This window comes from Montipora capricornis, chromosome 13, assembly GCF_036669925.1.
Source record: "Montipora capricornis isolate CH-2021 chromosome 13, ASM3666992v2, whole genome shotgun sequence".
In the NCBI taxonomy this organism is placed as follows: Eukaryota; Metazoa; Cnidaria; class Anthozoa; order Scleractinia; family Acroporidae; genus Montipora; species Montipora capricornis.
The window spans coordinates 37,803,322-37,826,019 of record NC_090895.1 but is presented as its reverse complement, the minus strand read 5'-3'; the positions used below and the strand labels follow the sequence as shown (position 1 = coordinate 37,826,019).

At 40.7% G+C, this 22,698-nt stretch overlaps 2 protein-coding genes across 3 annotated transcripts in view; one reads left to right on the top strand and one right to left on the bottom strand.

Moving 5' to 3' along the window:
- The first annotated feature begins 76 nt into the window (after positions 1-76).
- On the top strand, positions 77-9,703 carry LOC138030267 (angiotensin-converting enzyme-like). 2 transcript variants are annotated; one of them, XM_068878168.1, is made up of 5 exons: positions 77-1,229; positions 4,754-4,980; positions 6,587-6,821; positions 7,409-7,531; positions 7,681-9,703. In XM_068878168.1, exons 1-5 carry the CDS (start codon positions 205-207, stop codon positions 8,042-8,044), a joined length of 1,974 nt encoding a protein of 657 aa, XP_068734269.1. In that variant the 5' UTR covers positions 77-204; the 3' UTR covers positions 8,045-9,703. The 2 variants fall into 2 exon arrangements, with proteins under 2 accessions (XP_068734269.1, XP_068734268.1); XM_068878167.1 differs by having other exon boundaries at positions 6,587-6,830.
- A 490-nt stretch (positions 9,704-10,193) lies between these two features.
- LOC138030266 (angiotensin-converting enzyme-like) overlaps positions 10,194-22,698 on the bottom strand; it is a 14,036-nt gene continuing 1,531 nt past the window's right edge. Inside the window, exons 2-6 of the mRNA XM_068878166.1 lie at positions 21,067-22,162; positions 16,360-16,583; positions 15,903-16,146; positions 13,819-13,941; positions 10,194-10,772 (exon numbers count right to left, since the gene is read on the bottom strand). Of these exons, the coding sequence (XP_068734267.1) occupies positions 10,511-10,772; positions 13,819-13,941; positions 15,903-16,146; positions 16,360-16,583; positions 21,067-22,162 (1,949 nt within the window). The 3' untranslated portion in view covers positions 10,194-10,510. The remainder of the gene's footprint in view (positions 10,773-13,818; positions 13,942-15,902; positions 16,147-16,359; positions 16,584-21,066; positions 22,163-22,698) is intronic.

Below are 22,698 nucleotides of genomic sequence, written 5' to 3'. Positions count from 1 at the left end.
ACGTAAGGCCAGGGTCATATGTGTAAGTATCAAATGCCTTGGTGTCTAATTTCATTCATCACCGCTTGACATAAACGAGGTATTTGTGGTTGAGGTTCGAACTGACGTGCCATTCAAAACAGCTTATCTGCTATGGATAAAAGCTGAAAGGCTTTCGTGTTTTCAGTTTGTTGTTTTCTAACTTTTGTTCTATTTGGTCTTGCGATGTTTCTACTCGTCTTTTGTTTTAATATCTTCAGTCAAGTCGTTTCTTCTGGAAACAATGCTAAAGCCGAGGACTTCCTTCGCGAATTCAATCTTCGTGGATCAGTCGAGAAAAACAAATTTGAAGTCGCAGATTGGAGATACGCTACCAACGTGTCGTCCAAAGAGGCAATCGCTTCCCTGGAAGCCGCATCTTTGAAGTACAACGCATTCCTGGAGGAAGCGCGATTGAATGCGTCAGAATTTGCGAATTTGGGAGAGCTATCTGAGGATTTTCAGCGACAACTCAAATTGATTCGATTGTCTTGGACATTAAGTGATCCACAGGGCAAGAAGATTAAAATGCGTCAAATTTACAGTACTACTCGAGTGTATGATCCTGTAACAAAGATGAACCTATCTCTTTTTCCGGACTTGACCAATACAATGAGTAACACGAACAACCCTTCATATTCTACCTTAAATCTCGCTTGGCAAGGATGGCGTGACGCAGTTGGTCCGAAAATAAGACCGCTTTTTGAGGAATACGTTGAGCTGGTGAACCAGAGAGCGCGAGAGAACGATTTTTCAAACTATGGCACTTTTTTGCGCGAATTACACGAGTTGCGGAATCTTCCAGAGCTCGTTAAAACTCTTTGGGAAGATATGGAACCATTTTACAAAGAGCTTCACGCGTATGTTCGCTCCAAACTCAGTGACCACTTTCCGCAATCTCTAGGAGATTCTGCTATCCCAGCCAATGTTCTGGGCAGTATGTGGGCAGATTCATGGGTGGGGACATATCCTCTTGTAAAACCATACAAGAGGAAACCGGGTCTCGACGCAACCTTGCCCATGAGGGAGAAGAACTACACCATCGAGGACATGATCCGAGTGGCGGAATCTTTCTTCGTGTCCCTCGGATTCGGCAAACTTCCTAGGAAATTTCAAGAGAGGTCTATGATACGAAAACCCGAGGGACGGGATGTTGAATGCCATTCTTCAGCCTGGGACATGTTTACTCAGGGCAGTGGAAAAGACGTGAGGTTAGTTCAGTCAATACTTAAAAGTGAGGAACCCAGTCATTTCGCCATCAAGTAATGTCGACAGCTGTCAATTCGATAATTAGATATTATTTAGATAATTTTATTTGATGATGTGGTGCTGACTTGGTTTTTTGGGAGTCGTGTTGGTGGAGAAATGACAGAAATCAATGAGTCACGCTGATTTTTTGGGTCTTGTTAACCTACGCCCTTACCATATTTCCGGAGATATTGACAACAGTGAAGGTCAGCTATCACCATCCAAATAACATTCGAAAAATTTAATTTTTGCGTATTGCTTCCGTTTTTCGTTTTCTGCAGCTATTTATTGATGACTTTTTCGAGTGGAAACTATTTGTCCATATCTTTGAAAATCCATGTTGTAAAATTGTTTTCTTTTGATACTGTTTCGAATGTATTAAGTTTCTCAGTCTAGCCATGAAAGATGTTTTTCTTGGCGTGAAAATTTCGTTAGGGTGCGACTTCCTCGGATCAGGTCGACTTGTTGATGTGAATGTCCGTCGCAGAATCGAATACTTATGACACAGCAGTCTGCAAGCCTCGTCATGGCCGTAAAAAAGGGAGGATTTTTTCAATAATGACGCGGGTGTGTTCCTAAACAATATTAAATAGGTTCCGGCAAACAGTGTGCTCAAAGACTGATAGGGTCGAACTCATGACCTTTCGATAATTAGTTTGGATAGGAGAGAGGAAGAGATTAGATTTAAGGCGATGAAACGGTCGTCGGGCCTTAACGCTGGGGTGCCTGGTGAATGAATGAAACGAAGAAAATATCAACAAAGTTTCGAGTAAAACGATAATTTTGAATTCTATTCTAATTTGTGCTCAGTCTAATGCTTTCAGTTTTTCCCACATCTCACGCTGTGCATTTGTCAGCGCCCACTACGGAATTTTTGGTGCTGTAAAAATGCGATGGATTTTGCTAATAGCAAGATAACCTCGACATAAAAAATCATTTTTAAATTCCTTCCAGAACGCGTTATCTTGAATTTTTATCGGAGCATAAATGTATTTATTACACATAACATGAGAATTTTATTCCATAAAGCTCATTTGTACAAATCTATACGCTTTATTTTCACATGTGAAAAAGACCTATACAGCCAATCAGAATGGCGTACAGCTATTTCACATGTGAAAGTATAACCAATCAGCGATAGCGTAAAGGCGTTTCCATGCCAATCACTCGTGCATCTCGTGCAAATCGTGCAAATCGTGCAAATCGTACTTTGTTATTGAATTAAATTAAATTTGCATTTGGTTCTATTGTTAGTGAGTTTTTGTTTCTAATTCGCGTTCAGAAAACTATTTTAATGAAAATTCTCATGTTATGTGTAATAAAGAGTTTACGACATAGAAAGTGCTTTGTACGGGGTTTTATTCACTCGTTGTTTGTGTCAAAAACCCTCACTCGCTCGTTCCTCGCTCGTTCGGGTTTTTGACACAAACAACTCGTGCATAAAACCCCGTACGCCGCACTTTCTATGAAGTAAACTATTTATAGCCATTGGTATTTTCTACTTGCTTGCTTTTTGAAAGTTGATCAAACGACGAGTTTTCCCGGCGGCTTTAAAGTGATTCACTACGCTAAACCTATAATAATGGACAAAAATAGTTGAGACCTTTCTCCAGTTTAGTCTTTTTAGACAAAAGCTGCAACAAAAGCCTTAAAACACTTCGTCCCCCGACCCACCCAAGACAATGATGTTTATGGAGAAGCGCAAATTTAACATTGAAATAAATTGTTTAGACATGGAGAAAGAAGTAGAAAGTGACTGAACAATTTTGTCCGGGATTGTAGACCACGTTTCTTCTATTAAGCTTGCACATTAACAGAAAATCGGTCTCTTCTTCGTAAACGATGACTGGTTCCTGGGTGTAAAAAAAGATATTACTAAGCCAATAGACCAATTCACCGTTTCTGACATCAAACGCGGCTTAAATTACAGTGAATGTATGGGGATTTTGGCCGAATTCAAACCTCCATAACTCCGCTGCAAAAGGGCAGATTTCAAAACTTTTTAAATATTTTTAGTCATTTTATAAATATCATTCACTCAACGGAAAATTATATCATTACGCAAGCCATTAGGCACAACGTCTGAAAACTGGATATTAGAAATCTCCTGTCGCCTCAAATTTCGCGGGAATTTGCGTAATTTTGTTTACAAGGGTTTATATGAAATTTACAAATTTCATTTATGGTCGTTATAGCTTGATTCTGATCGTCATACTTAACGAAAATAATCTCAATAGAAGTACTTCTTGAGAGGTATTCTCGCTATCCACAATCGTCAGACCTTAAAGGATTTATAATGGTTGAAAGTCGGCAAAGTTCCCATACATTCACTTTAATTTAAGCCGTGTTTGCCCCTCAATCAATATGGCGTCAGAAACCGTGAAAAGGTCCATTCAATTTGCAGTAAGATGTGTTGAAAAGAACCTCAGTGCAGGGAAACTCCGACATTATGTGCTAAATCTTCTATTCTCTTGACATTTGTTCAAATCGATGTTCCACTACACAGGACCTTTCATCTACTTTTAATGAAAATAGAACCCTGTAGGACAAGCGCGCTTGAATCATACAAGGAGAGCCTTGTTGGGTTCTTGCAATCCAAATATAAAATGATGTGGACCTCAACGCCTCTTCTTGTGACATGCTTAAAGTAAGCCTGTTCAATATCTCAAACGACTAAGTCGCTGGCTTTATCTTTTCTCACCCAAAACCACCCCCTCTCAAATGCTTTGTGTCAAATTTCGAGGATTTGGCAGTAGAGTGACCTGTATCAAAAAGGGAAACTGTTAAATGCCTCGGAGTAATTTCCCTATGAGGACCACAAGATTTTCACAACTCAATACTCTCTTAAAAAAATTCATTTTTTGAGTTTGTTATTGGTATTATTATCTTGTTTTGATTAGTCGCTCTCGAAATCGCTTTAAGAGGTGAACGGATGATTGTGGGAGGATTTGATAGCATTAAACTTTAATCCTTTTTTCACTTATTAATTAGATGTGCGAGTGGGCACAATTCCAAAGAACTGTTCCAACTTTTTTCCTCTCCTGATTAGCAAGCGAGGAGAAAAGGGCGTTACCTTTTCCCCTTATTCCGCTGACCTGAATGTTTGTGCGTGCGTTGAGTTTGTGTTAGTGTGTTTTTATTTAACATTCCGTAGATTTTGTCATCATGCAACCCAGGAGCTCACCAAGGGAAGCCTCTATCTTCACTAATTCCTTGAGTCAACCCTTTTCTGGATGAATTTATTTTTAGTAAAAGGTTTTTCCCACGAAAAGTATCACATTCCCTTGACGCTGAGATAGCTTTGTTTTGATTGGCTTTTACAAAAGTGAACGCGCTGAATCTCCCAAGGGAGGCTTTAAGTGCTATAAATAAATCTACTCGGAAAAGGATTGACTCCGAGGCCAAGTATGGGTTATAGTGGCTCCCCTTGATGAGCTTTCCGTTACTCTCCAAAAACGAATCAATGCTGTTGCCCCTTGTTTGTCAGAATACAGCAGTGCACAGAGGTCACGCAAGACTGGCTTGTCACGACACACCGCGAGATGGCACACGTTTATTACTACATGTCGTTTTGGGATCAGCCGTTTATCTATCGTGACAGCGTAGATCCTGCATTTTACCAGGCTGTGGGTGACATGATGTCGCTTTTTGCCTCTAAACCACAGTATCTTGCCGAGGTTGGACTGCTTAAAAATTATGTCCATGATGACAAAGGTGAGTTGTTACAAAGCCGCGTTTGTCTGTTTCAGTTAGCGCGCCTTCACTGCGCAAGGAAAGACCCATGTAGCAATTTAATACTGCTTAATATGAATCAAAGGTTTTGCTAGCCAACTCATTCATGTATGTGACAATCTGTCCCCGAGTGGGGAGATTTGGGCAGATTTTTGCGTAATAACATCATGTGTGACAGTGTTTTATGTCACCCATTGTCCACAACTTCCGAAGTAACAGTTGCCCATACTACCAACGGAAGCATTTCCAGTACATCATTGAGTTGAAAACTACATCGTTAATTAATATGATTGGATAAGCCGCCATTGTAGCACGCGTTTAAAATATGCTAAATTTGGGGTCAACGCTTGTCTCCCGCGCAGCCGTATAAGTGTCGTCACGCAACGCTCCTTCGTGGGAGGAGCGTCGCGTAACGACACTGCTTTTGTCCCTGAATGTAAACCTGGCTGAAAATACTAACTCCGCAGCTGAGTCTAAGGAAAGCGAAAAAAAAAATCAAGAGTCCTTGAAAATACAGTACTGTACTACCTCTGGGTATGAGCCCATGAATAGCAACGTACAACGTCATTGTATTTGTGGATCGGCGTTGTTTTGCCGTCCGGGTTGGTTGTAGCTTTTCCCGCGCAACCAGGCAGTTCTAGCTAATCACAAGTCTTGCATGAGAAACTATTGCCCCTGGGATTGAGAATAGTGACTCGTGCGACCAAAATCTTTTTTAAGAACTTGTCTAAAAATTGCTTGGTCTGTGAAAATGCCGTTACATGGACCTAGTATTGGAGTTGTAAGTCGACGACAGCGACGGAGATGAGATACTTCATGAGTGTTTCTCAAACCGCGCAGGGGTCGGTGCCTCATCCAATATTAATAATTAATCTTGTGAGATATTAATTAGCTAGACCCCAAAAATTTGCAATGGACCCCCAAATTTTTCAAGAAGGGCTCCAGAGGACCCCCAAATTTCAAAACCTGGATACGTCTCCGACTGTGCATGGAATTATAAAGCTAAAACACTCGTAAATGGAAGTAATGTAAAAACAATCTGTTTGCAGTCACCATATTATGCCGTTTTCCTTGATTTACGTATTACAGTCGTATAATTCTCCTCCTCCTCTACCCAAAAGGAGAGAGTTTTTATACGAGAAGATTGTTCTGAAAGCGAGCTTTTTCATTGCGCGCGCTTTTTTATTGCTGTCAGAATGAACTACAATCTGGACAATCCTCGAACTTTTAAAACCATCTGTTTGAAATGCAACCCCACAAGATTTCTGGACGTACCAATAATGTGCTGCACGTAAAGTGTTTTTCTTTCCTTCTTTTTACATACATTTTATTCCTGGGCCCGGAGTAATTGGCTACTCAGCTGTTGCGATGTCGCTGCCAAAGTTTATATATTAATTGTACGTTTTGTTTTTGTTCTTTGTTTTTTTTGGGGGGGTACATAAAGGCAAAGCTAATAAAATAAATAAAAGGAGTGATTAGGTAGGCTCAGCCTCCAGCCGTGGGTGTGGGGAGGATCGCGGGCGCACCGAGACACCCACGGCTGGAGACTGAGCCTAGTGATTAGGCCCATTTCCTTTTATTTCTTCAGGTACGGAGATAAATGCCTTGATGAAAATGGCATTAGACAACATTGCTTTTCTACCGTTTGGCTATCTAATGGACCAATGGCGTTGGGGCGTCTTTGAAGACAAGATTAAACCAAGCGAGTACAACACTGAATGGTGGAAACTAAGAACTAAGTACCAGGGCATCGAACCTCCGATACAGAGGACAGAGAGAGATTTCGACCCTGGGGCAAATTATCTTATAGCCAATGACGCAAAGTACGTCAGGTATGTCTTTCTTGAAGAGCTTTATTTTTATCTGGTGACTCGAGGATGTTATGTGTTAACTACGGAGTTAATTAACATATGAAATCTCTTTTATACAATCGCTGCAGTTTAGATCCCAGCAGTACGGCGGGACAATTCTCTATTTTCGAATTCCCCATAATACACTTTGTTTTCTCCCCAAATTTTGCATAAACTATTGTTTTCAAATGCTCTTGGAGACACTGCATATTGCCAAGAGCATTTGAAAACAATGGTTTATGCAAAATTTGGGGGGCAAACAAAGTGTATTATGGGGAATTCGAAAATAGAGAATAGACCTTTTCACACTTACGTGCTTAGTTACCTGGCCTTTCACTGTTACGTTGCCGTCTTTCACTGCTAAGCCGCCCTTAGAACTGCTGGCGCAAAACGGAAGTCAAAAACTAAAACAGAGACCATCGCGCATGCGCACCTTTCGTACTTCCGTCGCCTGTGTCATTTGCGTAATTGTCTTTTGGGTTCTGACATTTGGCTTGTTTGAATGACTGTCTGCAGAGTTATGTTTGTTGGTATGCCAATCTATGTCCTTCCTGTCCCAGGTCCGTTCTTAGCACGGTGCTGCAGTTTCAGTTCCACAAAGCTGCCTGTAAGGCAGCTGGCGTTGAGGGACCTCTTCACCAGTGCTCTATATACAAGTCAGCCGCAGCAGGCAAAAAAATCAGGTGAGGACTGGGACTCGATCAAATAACAATCCAGCGCATGCTCAAATCTTCAGATTTTTGCCTTTGGAAGTCTCATTTCTTCAATTGGAAATCCCTCATTTAATCGCTTCAGGTAGTAGTAACTGGATTCTTCTCCTTCTTTTTTTCAGAGACATGCTCCAACTCGGCAATAGTAAGCCCTGGTCCGATACCCTAAAAACCCTTATCGACAAGCGAACCGTAGATGCTCGTCCCATGAAGGAATATTTCTGGCCTCTATATTTGTGGTTGAGAGACAAAAGATGTACTTCTAAGTACAAGATTGGATGGCCCGAAAATCAGGGACCTGATGGGGATCCTTGTGTGGTGCCAACAACGCCACCGGACACAGAAGAAACGATGACCCCACAGGATAAAGGAGCAAACTCGAAAGCGCATGGTCAGTGCACAGGCACCGCTGAGAAGTTGATAATGACTGTATTTGCTGCGCTGTTGTGTTTAAACTTTCAGGTCAACCTGGTAAAGTCGTTTTGAGTCTTAGATTCTTCAGTTATCAAGAAACAAAGGCAAACTTTCCTTATAGAACGGTTGGAACAAATTGTTCTCATTTACGCTTAAGGGACGGTTTTAAAGTTCTAATTATTTTAAGCAGCACCCCAAATATTTCATCCGACGACTCAACAAGCTTCAACAGCAAGAGCAAACCTGTAAAGCGTAGGAAACAGCACCGAATGAAAGTGCTGCCCGTTAGCTTTTATTTGATGGTTACACTTTTGGCTTCCATACAAAGACTCAAAAGTTAGAACCATCGTGCACAACTTGATAAACAGCCCACAGAAAGATGTGGCCTTACTGCGCATGATCAGAAAATGGCGTGGCGCATGGTGTAACAATTTCGAGATAGTTCCTACCTGGGTCAGATTGCGTTCTAACAACAGCTCTGATCAGATTCCTTCTATTTATAAAATTTGTTTGGTTAAATTGTTTTAAAACCTAGAAGTAATAATGGTTAATGGTTGTGCCTAGCGAGAAGCCCGGTTTGATGTCATATTATTTGAATTTTTGTTGAGGTTACTTTTTGAGAAAAAAAGTCGGCACGTGGCTGTTTCTCGAGACATCGACATAACACGCAAGCACGCTATGGCATAAGAGGGAGTTTTAAGCACGAGGGGACGTTTTTGAGCCACGGATAGCCTGTCCTCCAGGCGTTCAGTTGGTAAACGCAGCGAAAGATGGAGGGGCGCGTGCGACGGGCGGCGGTTCCTTCCCGCCTCCCGTCCCAAGCCCCTTCCATCTTTCGCCGCGTTTAACAAATGAACACCTGGAGAACAGGCTAAGCCACGGACGGAGACCGGAAATGAACATTTTGCATGCCTCCGTATTAGTTTCGCCTATATTTTTGAAATGATTGTCTGTAATAGTGAAAAGATACATAACATAAATGTGGTAATGTCAGGAAACATTAAAAGAGGAAGTCAGCTCACTTCCGGTTATCTTCCGCAACTCGACGTCGGCCCGCTCACTTGACGTCATAGACCGAATGCATAAATGGCGGCCAAAAAAATATTCTTTTGTTTATGAGCTAATAGACCTTTTTGCAGATACGGCGGCCATTTTGATTTTTATTGTTTCAAATAGCTATTATGGGATGCCCAGGGGGCAAATACATTTTAATTTGCCCCCTTAGCATCCCATTATGTCTTTCGAAACAATAGAAATCAAAATGGCCGCCGTATCTTCAAAAAGGTTGCATGTACAAAATACAAAAGAAGTGTTGCTTGAGAGCGAGGCTTGTGAGTCTAATAAGCACATAAACAAAAGAATACATTTTGTGGCCTCCATTTTGGAATTCGGTCTATGAAGTGCGACATTTCACTTTCTGCCGATTCTCCCTCGGTGTCTCTTTAGTTTTTTGTGATAAAACCGTATCGTCAATGTATTATAAAATTTTCGAGTTGATAAACAGGATGGAACTTCCTCGTTAGCGGAGGAGTAAGGAATTGTTTTTATTTCGTTTGCCAAATATTAGTTTAAGAAATAGAACTACCATTTATAGGAAATTTTTGAATTATTTACCGTAGCATATACTGGTAAGGAATTTATCTTATCTCTTATATAAATGTTATTAATACTAAAACAAAACCCTGTCGTTTTTCTTCTTTTAAATAAAGAAAGAAAAATATTTTTTTCCTCATGTGAAACACTATTGCTATGTTATAAGTAAAATCAATATGGCGCCCCACCTCAGCTTCGCTTCTTCGTACTTAAACTTAAACACACGATCTGAAAATGCTCTTTGCAGTTTTAATAGCCCTTTTCACGGTTAGTTTTTCTCATTCACATTACAATGTAATCTATCGTTTACGCGAGGCAATTTCGGGTTAAAACTACAAATTTTATAGCCCGAAATTGCCTCACATACATGCTAGATTACATTGTAATGCGAATGAGAAAGACTAACCGTGAAAAGGGCTGTTGCAGTTTGCAGACCACGGTAGACCTGCATGGGTGAAAAAGGACTCCTTTGAAAATCAAGGAGTCCTCAATGGGGCTGGGTATTTCTCATTATGGGAGGAGAGGGGTGGGAGAGCCTTGTTATGGAGCCCCTATTATAAGTCTTCGCATGAAGAGTGACATAAAAGAAATCAGATCACTTTAGCAAATAAAACGTTTTCAGACATAATTTTACGAGTATGTCCTTTAATGGTTTGGTTTGTCGAAAACAACGGCATCTTCTTTTTTACTCGCAACAACTCTTCCCTTATTTACCGCAGTTTGAATGATAAATTGACAATATGCATTGCTAAGCACATGCTAGATTCCTACAAGAGAGGACTCCTGGTCAGCAACCACCGGCTATATACACGCTTGGCGTCTTATTTGTCTACCTACCACCCCCTCCCCCCTCCCAAAAAATTGACTGAAGAATGGAAAAAGATTCGTTGCGAGAAAAGTTGCATGAATCATTGCCCAGTATTACAACAGTTATAGAGAATGTTTTTACCAGAGGAACGCAACAGTAAACAGGAAAACAAAGATGTAAAGCCACAAGACCGGTAAAAATGAGGGGACCCCAGCCGTTGGGTCACGGTCCTCGTCCCACCCCGGTGGAGCATAACCGATCGCCTTCCTTTGTTCCTTCATCCAGTCATACAAGGGTTTAAAATACTCTGTGATGGCTGAAACGTCCACTTCTTTACTTCCCGTCAGCTTCTCCAGAGCATCGGGCCAAGGTTTGCTCTTCCCCATCTTCAACATGTCACTGCGAAAAGCGAGAGGTTAGTTACTGCGTTTTTCATTACTCTGCGGAATTCATCCTCAAACGCCAACGGCCAAACTGCGTTTTGGCTTCCATCAATCAAACTTTCGACGCCAACCACAGATGACGAAATCAACTGATGCGTTTCTAACCCACCAATCAGCATCTTTGGTTCCCACGGTACATTCGTATATTGAAACTCGACGCCGCTGGAAAGCGATGGAATCTGTACGAATCTTTTTATTGAAGAATTTCTAACAAAATATCTTTAATGGTGTTCTAGCTGTGAACGAAATAAGAACTTCAATTTTCTTTCCAGGGGCGGAGTCGATTTTCCCGGCTATGTTCGAAAATTTGATTGATGGAAGCAAAAATGCAGTTTGGCGCTTAGCGCTTGAAGGTAAGATTCCGCAGGATTATGAAAATCGCAGTAAAGTTATCGTCACTTCGTTTGGTCATTAGGGAACGGGGAATTTTATGCAACGACGACGGCTACAGCCTTCAGCGACGACTATCCCACAAAACAAAAGTATTACTGGTTAAAGAATGTTTTCACTCAAGTGATCTGTAACCTGGTTTTTCCACCTAAACAAAAGGAAACGTTTTCATGATAATAGAGCTCAATTTCAAGTGAAGCTTTGATCCACGCAGTTATGAACGCAATTTTTGCAATTGCGTAAAAAAGCAACATGGCCGCTGTTCACCAACATGGCCGCCGTGACGTCACGTGAAAAGACTCCAAAAAAGGAAAAATTATCATGCTGCACGTGCGTCACGCCTTCAGTGCATTTCTTTGCCGTACGTCACGAAACAACGACGTGATATCACCAAATTTTAGGTTTTGACCACAACCCGAGAATACAACAATGAACCATTCAGTTTGCATCTTTATTCTGAAACCGTTCGTACCGATCCAGCTACAGGATAGTTCACCCGTATTGTACAACCTGAACAAGTGAACAAGATGAAAATAATCGCAAAATACTTAAGATAGCACTGTTACTCTTTTGGAGTGACGTTCTCGTTGACATGGTCATTTGGGAGTTTAAGCAAGAACAACGGCGACGACAAGGAAAACGTTATTCCAAAATGTAACTTGACGCTATCGCAAGTATTTGGCGATTATTCCGTCTTGTTATATACCTAGCCTTTCACGCAACAAAACGAGCACTGTAATTGGTTGATTCTTGGTCACGTGCCCCTGATCAAATTCAAATGTACACGTATCCCGACCGGGATACAATTCCGCAGTTGTTGCCTGCTCCGGATGTTTTGCTGCGATTCTTGAAGGAAAAGTCTAAATATATAACAAAGCACTTAATTTCTCGTCCTTCGGGAAACTAGTTAGTTTTGTTTTCACTCGAGTCCTGATGTTTCCCGCGACTTCGTCTCGGGAAAACAAAACTAACCGTTTCCCTCGGCAAGATACATTAAGTGTATATTGTTCACCTTGTACAATACAGGCAAACTATCCTGTAACTGGATGGGTACGAACGGTTTTAATGTTAAATTAGGAAAAAAATGGTTCATTGTTACATGCTCACGTTGTCATCAAAACCTAAACTTTGGTGATTTCACGTTGTGGTTTTGTGGAGTACGGCAGAGAAATGCACGGAAATTCGTGCTGCACGTGCAGCACGAGTATTTTACCTTTTTAACCAATGATATTGTTGCTTTGTGGACTTGCTGTTGCCCGTAGCCGTCGTTTTAGGGAGCTTAAGATTTTACGACGGCGACGGCAACATCAACGGCGCAAAACAATGATGTCATCGGTTAAAAAAGCATAAATAATCGTGCTGCACGTGCAGCACGGATTTTAGGACGGATTCTTCCAGAACTCTGCGTTAGGACGACGTGAAATCACCAAATTTGTGGTTTTACAACGCGAGCATGCAACAGAGAATCTTTCATTCTCTATTTTCACTTTGTAACTGCTTGTATCAATTTATTTCTACGATACTTCGCCCAAATTGTAAGAAGTGAACGAGATAGAATAACCGCGAAAGACTTATGATAAAGCAAAGTGATATTTTGAGGTGACGTTTTTGTTGAAGTTGCCGTCGTAGATCTTAAGGTCCCTTTTGCTTATAATTAAGCTCCCAACCGAAAACTTCATCCAAAAATACAGCCGTTTGTACTACAGTACTGTATCGTAAGACTATCGCGATTATTTCATCTTGTTCCCGCTGAACAAGGGGCGAAGTATCCTAAAATAGATTGGGAAGAGCTGTTTCAGTTCAAAGAGAATGACAGGTTCACATTTGTACTTTCACGTTGTCGTCAAAACCTCAAATTTGGTATTTACGTCATTGTTATGCAGAGTATTGCTGTCGCCGTCGTCATTTCTTACACCGCTCCCTTTTTTAAAGACGTTAGACTCAGGCTTTACAAGGCTTTATTGCCCTCCCCTCCCGTTTTCTTGGCAGTGCTACATTTTCCGGGTATGTAGTCCGGCAGGGGCGGATCTAGAGGGAGGGTGCAAGGAGTGCGAACCCCCCCCCCCCCCGCCACACACACACCCCAGATGACCTGAGGCTTTCAAAAAAAGAAAACGTCACCAGTCTGCTACGCCATACCTTACTGGTGCACCCCTCCTCAGAAAAATATTGGATACGGCCCTGGGTCGGGTGATACCGAGTGATCAAAAATTCCAGCAATTTTGGTTGAAAGTCAAATAGAACAGGGATTTTCTAAGAAAAAAATTCGTTTAGAAATCGTGGAATACCCTAATAGGTTTTCCGTTCGTAACACCACACTGGAAATTACTGTACGAGTTAACCGATTCTTCCGCTGCCAACTAGACGTGACTAGATGGGCTCCTGACGTGACATATTTATTTTCGGAGTGCAGGGATTTTTTCGTGTGGAATTGGCATATCCGAAGATTTCCGAAGACATTACGAAAGCAAGTTGGTCGACAGTGGTTGTCCGACTGAAATCGAAAATTCCGGCCAATGAGCGATAGTTATATATGAGGTTTTGGTAAACGTAAAACAACATTACTCTTTACTATGTAACCGAGTCCCTCTAACACAGGAAACAATCATTACCCAATCTTTTTTCCGGCTTCTGTAGAATTGTAGATGGAGCAAGTATGGAGAGGTCCCGTATGTCCGGCTGCCTTGCAAGCGGCTTTGTGGAACTGGAACTGCAATACAAAGCTCATGAAGTACCTTTGATAAGAGAGGAAGAAGAACTCAGCTACTTTGTGTTTCCGTTTAAAGGTATACAAGTTGACAAGTTATTCATTTAATATGCAACTTCACTGGGACGCAAGGCGAAGGGTATAATTTTTTAGAATAACATTATTGAAAAATATCGGGTAAAATGGAGGAAAGAAAAATTGGAGAGCTTAATTAGGAACCGCGATGACAGTTGACGCCATTTTAAAATATAACTCTGCTTCACTGCAATCATCATTCTATCCAGGAATTGAACTGGTGTGAATGATAAAGGAGAAAAGATGAAAACGAAAATTTCTATATCGTGTGTACAAGTCTTCCAAATAACGTTATCAGTACGCATAAGCAAGTAATGAATCAATACGTTTAATTAGAAATAACAATAGAGTGTTTTCACTCACGTGATGAGTAACCTTGTTTTTTCCGCAAAACAAAAGAAACCGTTTGCATGATAATAGAGTTCAATTCCCGGAGGATTAGTTTGGTACACCAACATGGCGGCCGTTCCATTGTTTAAGTACAACAACATGGCTGCCGTGGCGTCACGTGAAAACACTCTATTCTCTTGCGCAACCTGCACGTGCGTTTTACATTTTGATACATTTCTTTGCCGTTGTCGTCCTGACAACAGGGAGATTAGGGAGCTTACGAAACGACGACGCCGACGGCAACGACGACGCTATAAAACAATAGGTTTAGTGAGCAAAAACAATGGCTCTGCACGCTCTGCACGTGCGTTTTACATTTTGGTACATTTCTTTGCCGTCATCTCCTAAATGACGACGTGAAATGACCAAATTCAAGGTTCTGTGGAGGACGTTAGCACATGACGATGAATTTTCAGTTCTCTCTCTACGCTTCCAACTCACTCATACCAGATTAATTCCTCGACAGGTACTACACATTTTTAACGCGAAACGACATGAAATAGTTTCGTAGTGATATGAATAACGTGAACTCGTATTTTTAAATGAAGTCCTCGTAGCCGTCGTCGTCCTCGTTTCGTAAGCTCCCTATTAAGCAACGACAACGGCGACGGCAACGAGAACGTCACAAATTTGCATATTTAGTAGGCAAAAACAATAGCTGTGCACGCCCTGCACGTGCGTTTTATCACTTTTGTCCATTTCCTTGCCGTCGTCAGCAAAAAAATAACGTGAAATAGCCAAGTTTTTGGTTTTATGAAGAACGTCAGCACTTGAGGATAAATTTTCATATTCTCTCATAAAATGCAGTACCGTTCCGACTGCTGTCATCTTTAAAGAAATACCACTCCCTTGTCATATTTAACACGTTGAAATAGTCACGAAGCGATTAAAACAACGCAAATTTATATTTTGAGATGACGTTCTCGTTGCCGTTGCCGTTGTCGTTGCTTAAGCTCCCTAACGACGTGAAATGATCAAATTTGAGGTTATGTGAAAGACGCGAGCACCTGGCTATAAAGTTCAATTTTCTCCCCAAACTTTCACACCCTTCATTCCAATTCTTTCCAAGAAAGTTTGCTGACAGTTACAATGCTGAACTAATTGAAGTTGTATTTTTATATTTTGTTCTCGCAGCCGCGGTAGTCGTCCCTGCTTTGTTCACGAACGACGTCAATTAACTGGTCAAATTTGAGGTAATATGGAGTACGCGAAAACCCGACAAAAATTTGATATTTTCTTTTCAAACAGCCGCACCTTTCATACCAATTTCATCCCTGAAAAGTTGGTTCACCCTTTTCATGGCAAGCCGAACTATTCGGAATGACCGCGAAATTATCATAATAACGTTATTTTCAGATGACTATTTTATTACGGTCGTATTACTTCCCCCTATTGTAATAATTTCAAGATTACTTCAAGTCGTTTGCCGGGCATGGAAAGTGTGGATCAACATGCCTGGAATAGAATTGGTATGAACGGAGTGAATAGTTAATAATGGGCCATCTTAGGCCACAATCTTCATACCTGATGTATGGTGTGTTTGCAGGAATGTGATACTTGCAACCTGGGTCAAAATGTTTTTCTGTCCGTTTTACAGGTGGTTTAATGCCTTGGTATTTTGTCCTTAGTCTCCACCATTCACTGTTATAGTTCTCGTCAGTGATATCGCCGCTAAAAACTTTCCATCGCCACTGATCAATCAAAAATCCGAACGGCAGGAAAGCGACTTTACGAAGTGCCATTTTCATTAAGGCGTTTATATCAGATTCTGCGGGGAAAAAAAGAAAACGAAAGACAAAACCAAGGGGTCTAAGAATTTCTTCGTTAAAATGTGTAAAAATCTATGCTGCAGCGTTATTAACCATTGCATTTCTACACCCGTATCATCGCTGCACAGTCTACCAATGATTTTTTGGCACCTCTTTCTTTTATTATCATCCCACAGGTTACCCAAGGTATCTCGCTAAATTTATCATCATACCTGTGTCATTGTTATATTCCTGCAACAAACCAATATTCTTCAAGTGCTGAGGAGTATCGACCGACAGTGACATGGTATCGCCAACGGCTTCGTGGAATCCTGGATTGGCGCCAGAGCGGTATTCATAGGGCTGGTCCCAGTACTGCAGGTAATACTGAATATGGCCAAGCTCGTGGTGAGTGGTTACCAAGTCATTGTGATTTATGTTTATACATTGTTTGATTCTGAAAAACGAGAACACAGTTCAGTTGCAAATAAAATTATCTTTTATCTCGAGGCCATAAAACTACCCTAATCTTCTTTGGCAAGACCCCCTTGCGTTTGTTCGCACGCCATGTTGCATGTTTGTTAAACGGAGTTTAAAACTGGACAAACTTTTGAGCCAGCCCCAGAATTTCTTTTGTCACGTGACCGTGACCCTCAGGACGTTTCCAACTTTGTCACGCTTTTTCAACGCACGCGCATCCGTTTCGCTTCATGCAACTGTGTTCGAATAATTTGGTTTGTTCCTATCTGGAAGTAGTTTTGTTATCACTTTGTTCAAACGGACAAAGTGGTATACTTCCAGCCTCTGAATCATATTTGGTGTGAAATAGCGATCTTCAGAGACACGGATAACAATGATGTAATACACATTTTACCACAATTGCTTGTAATCTCGCAATCTGATTAGCTAATTTGCCGTTGTCATGAGAGTCTAGACAACGCTGTACGCGTCATGCTCGCGCCATTTTGTCACGCAGTGTAATAGCCAATCAGGAACGCTTATTTTGGGAAATAAACCAATCATATTGCGAGAAAGTTATAGACAACGCTTGCTCTTTCTTTGAGTCATGATTTTGGTCACGCTCTAAATTAAAAACTTTCTTCGACGTTGAATATTGTGGTAAAAAACAAATCGAAAGTGGTTCAGCGTTGTCTGTACTCTTATCGACAACAATATTCGTCATCGCAGTGGTCAAAATGTTGTGGACTTACAAGGCGCGATTTGTTAAATTGCTGGTGGAGGAGCAAAAGGAGCTAATGAGAGATCTTTTGTTTTCGTCCACCAACATGACAGCGATGACGTAACGTGAAAACCGCCGACAGCCGATGAAAAGGGTCAGCTACTTCACACAGGGACGCTGGCTACTTTTTTACCTAAAGTGAAGTAATTAATTACTTCATTCTAGGAATGAACTCGATCTTCAGACCATAATACTATGAAGGATTTCATGCCAACTTCCGGGAAAAAACATCAATTTTAAAAGCCTTTTTTTTTGCGTGACAGGATTTCAGTACAGGCAACATCCGGTTGAGTCACATGACACGGATACTTTGGATAAAGTGCAACACAATCCTGACCCAACTTTGTCAACCCAATATTGGCCAGATATTGGCTTGTTGTTGGCCAAGTACATGTATTGTTTAAAAAAACTCCCAACAATGCTGCGAGGTCAAGACTTCACAAAGCGGCAAGAATCAACCGTTTTTTTTTGTTTTCTGAGTACTTATCATGTGATATTTCTTCGCCATACTAAAGGTACCTTTTCAAGGAGATATGCTTTGAACTAGTGTACTTACATTTTTGACAGACACATGACAGTCAAAAATGGAATTAGTCGCAATGGCCCTTTTCACGGTTAGTTTTTCTCATTTGCAATACAATGTAATCTAACGTGGGTGCGAGGCAATTTCGGGTTAAAACTACAAAATAGCCCGAAGTTGCCTCACATACATGCTAGATTACATTTTAATGCAAATTAGAAAAGGGCTATTATCTGTGAAATTCGACCAAACCTAGGTAGTCCGAAAATTATGTCACTTGTAGAAATTACGTAACATAAAGACAAGGCTACACGTAACCTTCACGCCATTATATATGTTGTTTCAGCTTGAAGCAAAATCGGGGTGTTTTTCTTCTCTCAGATAAACAAAGAAAACAAGGATTGAATTATCAATGAAATTTTTTGTTAAAGGACAGTGGCAAGCTGAACTGTAGATTTCATCTGTTCTGTATACTCAGACGCAATCAAGTTTGTATACTGTATACAATGTGCTGAATGTGTTGACAATTGAGGCAAACAGATTAATTACTGGGTTGCCCTATGGCAAACCCAGTCGGAAAATAGGTAGATTTCCGTTTTTTTTTTTTAAGTATTTTTTTCCGTGTCGGTAAAAGTCTTGCCTGTCACTCCCCTGGTAAGTGGTGTCTTTGTGCATAGAGCCTTCTGCGCGTATTTTCTTAGGATCGAGAGGGTAGTGGAACTGCGTAGATTTCTCTGGTGGACACAGTAGAATCATTAACTTAGCCTGCAATGGCGTCGAAAGTCATGTAACGCGAATGGCGTTTTAGTGGATCCTTAAACAAAATATACCCTTATGGAGCTCAATAATGGAAAGTCAGTTGGATAAACTAGGCAGGAATCTCAAAAGCGACGAGTAATGGACTTCGACAACAATCTATCGCCCGTCGAGACGAAATCAAAGTGAGCTGTATTTACCTGAAGTACATGGTAATTTGACACGATTGAGTTTCTTGTCTTCACGCACGCAATGAAATAGGAAGAGGTTTTCCCCTCTAAGAGCAAATATGTTGTTTGTTTCGATAAAAATTTCGCTGTAAAAGGATTCTGTGGTATTTTCTGCCTTTGTGAATTATAATATCACGTTGTGTATTGAATTTTCGAGCTTAAGGTTGAAATGTGATATGGGAGAAGGCCTGTTGGAAGCGTGCTTGAGTTTCAACAAAATGAGTCCCAAAATCAGTGAAAAATTGTGACGCAGATGAATAATAAAGTAGCTGCTATTTCCAAAATGATGGAATTACCTGGTGATAAATAACGTCGTACGCGTCTTGGAGAGTAAATTTTGACTTTGCATAAACAAGAGTTGGGCGATTGTGATCTTTGTTTTGACTTCGCTCATTTCATTGTCAAACTTTATAACACCTGACAGAAAAAGAAACTTTCAAAAACCCGGTATCTTGCCATCATTTGACACAGATACTTCACTGTTTGGCGAGTAAACATGCCGCGGTAACTTAATCAGGGCGCCCGCTGAATTCCGGCATGTCACTTTCGATTTTGCGATTTATTTGAACGTAGCAAAAATCTCCCAAAATGTTTGTCGCTGATCGTAACTTTTTATATTCTATATTCACGGTTCAAAATTAATGTTGTTTTCATGTCGTAAATATTTTATTCTCGATCGACCGTCCCGGAAACTTCGTTCTGCTCTTTCTAAAAACTGTGTATCAATAGTTATTTGCTTTTGCATCAATATTTGTTTTGCATAAAGCAAGCTAACAGAATCTGTACCTTGCTGAGTTCGCATTTGTTAGCGTTAATAGTATTTTCGGTCAGATGCTTCTGTTTTATGAGGGGTTTATTGTTTTGGTCTCCCATCCTGACACTAACCCCATTCCAATACCACACAATTCAGTGCCTTCTGATTTTCTGTAACACGTACCACAGGCAACCCAGTGTATGCTTCACGGAAGCATCTCGTTTACGGAGCTCCATGCCAATGCGACAAACTTCGTATATTTTTCTAACCTAAGTGTTTTTCAAGCTACAAAAAGGGGTTGGTTTATTTTGAGTACTTTTACTACTAGTTGGCAATTTTTTGGGCTCAAGAACGAACCTAATTTTTTCCTACAAATTCGTATATTTCAACCGAGTTGTGTAAACTCTATCGTATCTACGGACGCTTACATTTCGAGCTTGGTCCACCTGTGGAGTGACCACATTCGAGATCCCTCGAACATTCATCTTTCTTCGGAATTTGACATCGGAAGCGATTTTGATTTTTTGAATTGCACTTTTGAATTCTACTTTGGCAGTTTCATTGTTTGTGCGGGTCTTTTGTTGTTATGACTGACCTTAGTAACCGCCAAGGGTTTGAAATCTAGAAATTAAAGTAAATCACCATATGGACGTTAAGGTGTCAGTTTAAGGGGCAGTAAGCGAACCAGGCTTTTTTGTTTCAATGAGAAGGCTTTACAGTTTAACGGCGGGAAACTTGCCACAGAATTAAACAAGCTCGCGGTAGTTTCATGTTCATTGTTCTTTTTTTCTTTACATTCACCAAATGATTTTCACCTTGCTCCAACTGTAGTTGTTATGTAACCTGGTTCAAATTGTCTTTATATCATAATTTGTAAGAAAGCACTGATGCAACGATCAACGTTTTTATTGTAAACCCTAAGCGCGTCGATACTCCAATGGTTCACTCTTGTATGGTTTTCAAGTCGTTATGCGTCCTTTTAAGTCTTTGCGCCCTTCTTGTGGTTTGCATATTTTTGCGTTTTGACTAATTTGTGATCAAAGTGTTTGGTTTCAACGTGATTGACAAATCATTTGGTGTAAATCTCTTTGGCAATAGCTTTTAGCTTGTAGTCTTGGCTTAATTCCCGGGCTTAATTCTCAGGATATCGGTTTTCAATAGAAACCTGTCTTCGTATTCCCTTACTTGCTGAGCATTTCACATAATTTGTTATTTATAAGTACATTTAATATCCGTTTTTTTTTCTCTTAATCCTCTCAGTTGGTGAAAAACAATTTCGTTTCCCGAAGATTTCGTTCCCGGAACATGCAAATACTCGATTTTTGGAGGGATCTGAGCGAGCGGGAGAATTTCCTTGTTAAGTTCAAAATTATTTCAGCAAAGAAAATGCCTTAGATGTAGGAACGTTAATATAAAGGCAACTACTATTTTTAAGTATACCTGACATCATGATTGATTGAGAAATCCCATGCCGAGGCATGACAAATGACATCTCTGTCTTTTGGTTTGGTGAACATAGATTTCGTATAAAACGGAGCTGGTAGTTTCTCGAGACCAATCGAGGTAAAAAACGACTCGGCCAGCCTTACCATTTTCAAGGCAGTGTAGTTTTGTTTAACCACACTAGCCGTGACATCAAGACTTGCTTTGTTCTTGTAAGGTTCCACAAGATCGTAGATGTTCACCCAGGATTGTGCCCACATATTGCCAAGTAGATGAGCGGGAATGGGACCGGTACTTGTCATCTGGGTATAATTCTGACTAAGTTTGTATCTCACATATGCATGCAATTCTTGGTATAAAGGCTTAAGCTCGGTCCAGAAACCTTCTACCATGCTTTCTAAATCATCAACCTCATACCACGATCGCCAATATGCGCCGATGTCCTCCCAGCCATTTTCTTCAGCACCTTTGTTTTTTAGTTCCACAAATTCCTTGTAGAGACCTCGAATCTTAGGACCCACCGCATCACGCCAGCCTTCCCAAGCAAACAACAGGCGATCGTAGTCCCGTGAATTGGCTAGAATATAGTACAAATCTGGGTCCAATTCTAGCATCTTACCGCTGGCCTTGTCTTCAACTTTGCCGGTACTGTAGATGCCCTCCATTGACGCTTCCAGCTCAGTTACTTTCCGCAACACATCCTCATTTTTCGGCGTCGCTGACGACGTGATAAATACAATTTGACGTTTGGTGTCTGGTTTGAGCTTTTCAACGTCAAATGTTGAAGCATTTAATCGCATTTGCTTGTAAAATGCTGAAAAGACGAGTCTGGCTTTGGTGTTGAGTTCCTTGTTTCGTGAAGTAAGATTTGTAGCATAGTTCCAAGAGGCGACTGTGGATTTGTAATCTTCCTTGGGGGTCACCTTGTTAAATTCAGTCAAAAATGCAATTGCTTTGTTTTCCTCTGCCTGATCAAAAGCTCCAAAGCAGCAAATCGGTGCAAAAGCTATCACGATTACGAGGAAAAACGCGGGCTTCATCTCTAACTGTGGCAATGTAGTGTGTATCCTTCGAGATATCGCCGATTGACGGACTGTAACAAATTAAATTAGTGATCTGTCAGTTTGATTGATAAAGCTTTAACATGCTAATTGACATTTGATACCAAGAAAGCTAAACAATCTTACATACACACATACATATTTGTTTAAACATGGTAAAAAGTTAAAGCTAAAAGCTTTTAAGGCCGTGTACGCAAATTTAAAAAATGCATATACAGTACGTCGAACAAAGGGGTAATGCAGCATTCGATCACATGCCAAGGTTTCAAGAGCTGTTTCAAGAGATTAACATTCCAGAAAAATGCCCCGGGGCGGGGGGGGGGGCGGGGTGCAGAGATTCCCATACAAAAAGGGGAGGGATGCTCGTCGGAAATTTTAAATTAAATTCCCAAAAGAGAGCAATCTGGGTGTGGCCCGAGCTTTTTTAACCCCTAAAAGAGACCATATTTAACACAAAGAAATAAAAGATACAGTGACTTTTAATGATGGCATAGACATTATCATTTAATACTTTCACCTGCATGAAGAAATATAAAAGTGTGAGTATACACTTTTATATTTCTTCGCG

Bases quoted from the DNA above. Each gene is read 5' to 3' on its own strand.
- LOC138030267 (XM_068878167.1), top strand. From the start codon at position 205: ATGTTTCTACTCGTCTTTTGTTTTAATATCTTCAGTCAAGTCGTTTCT. The intron at 1,230-4,753 runs GTTAGTTCAGTC...CTTGTTTGTCAG, and splicing joins GGCAGTGGAAAAGACGTGAG to AATACAGCAGTGCACAGAGG. The intron at 6,831-7,408 runs GTATGTCTTTCT...TTCCTGTCCCAG, and splicing joins AATGACGCAAAGTACGTCAG to GTCCGTTCTTAGCACGGTGC.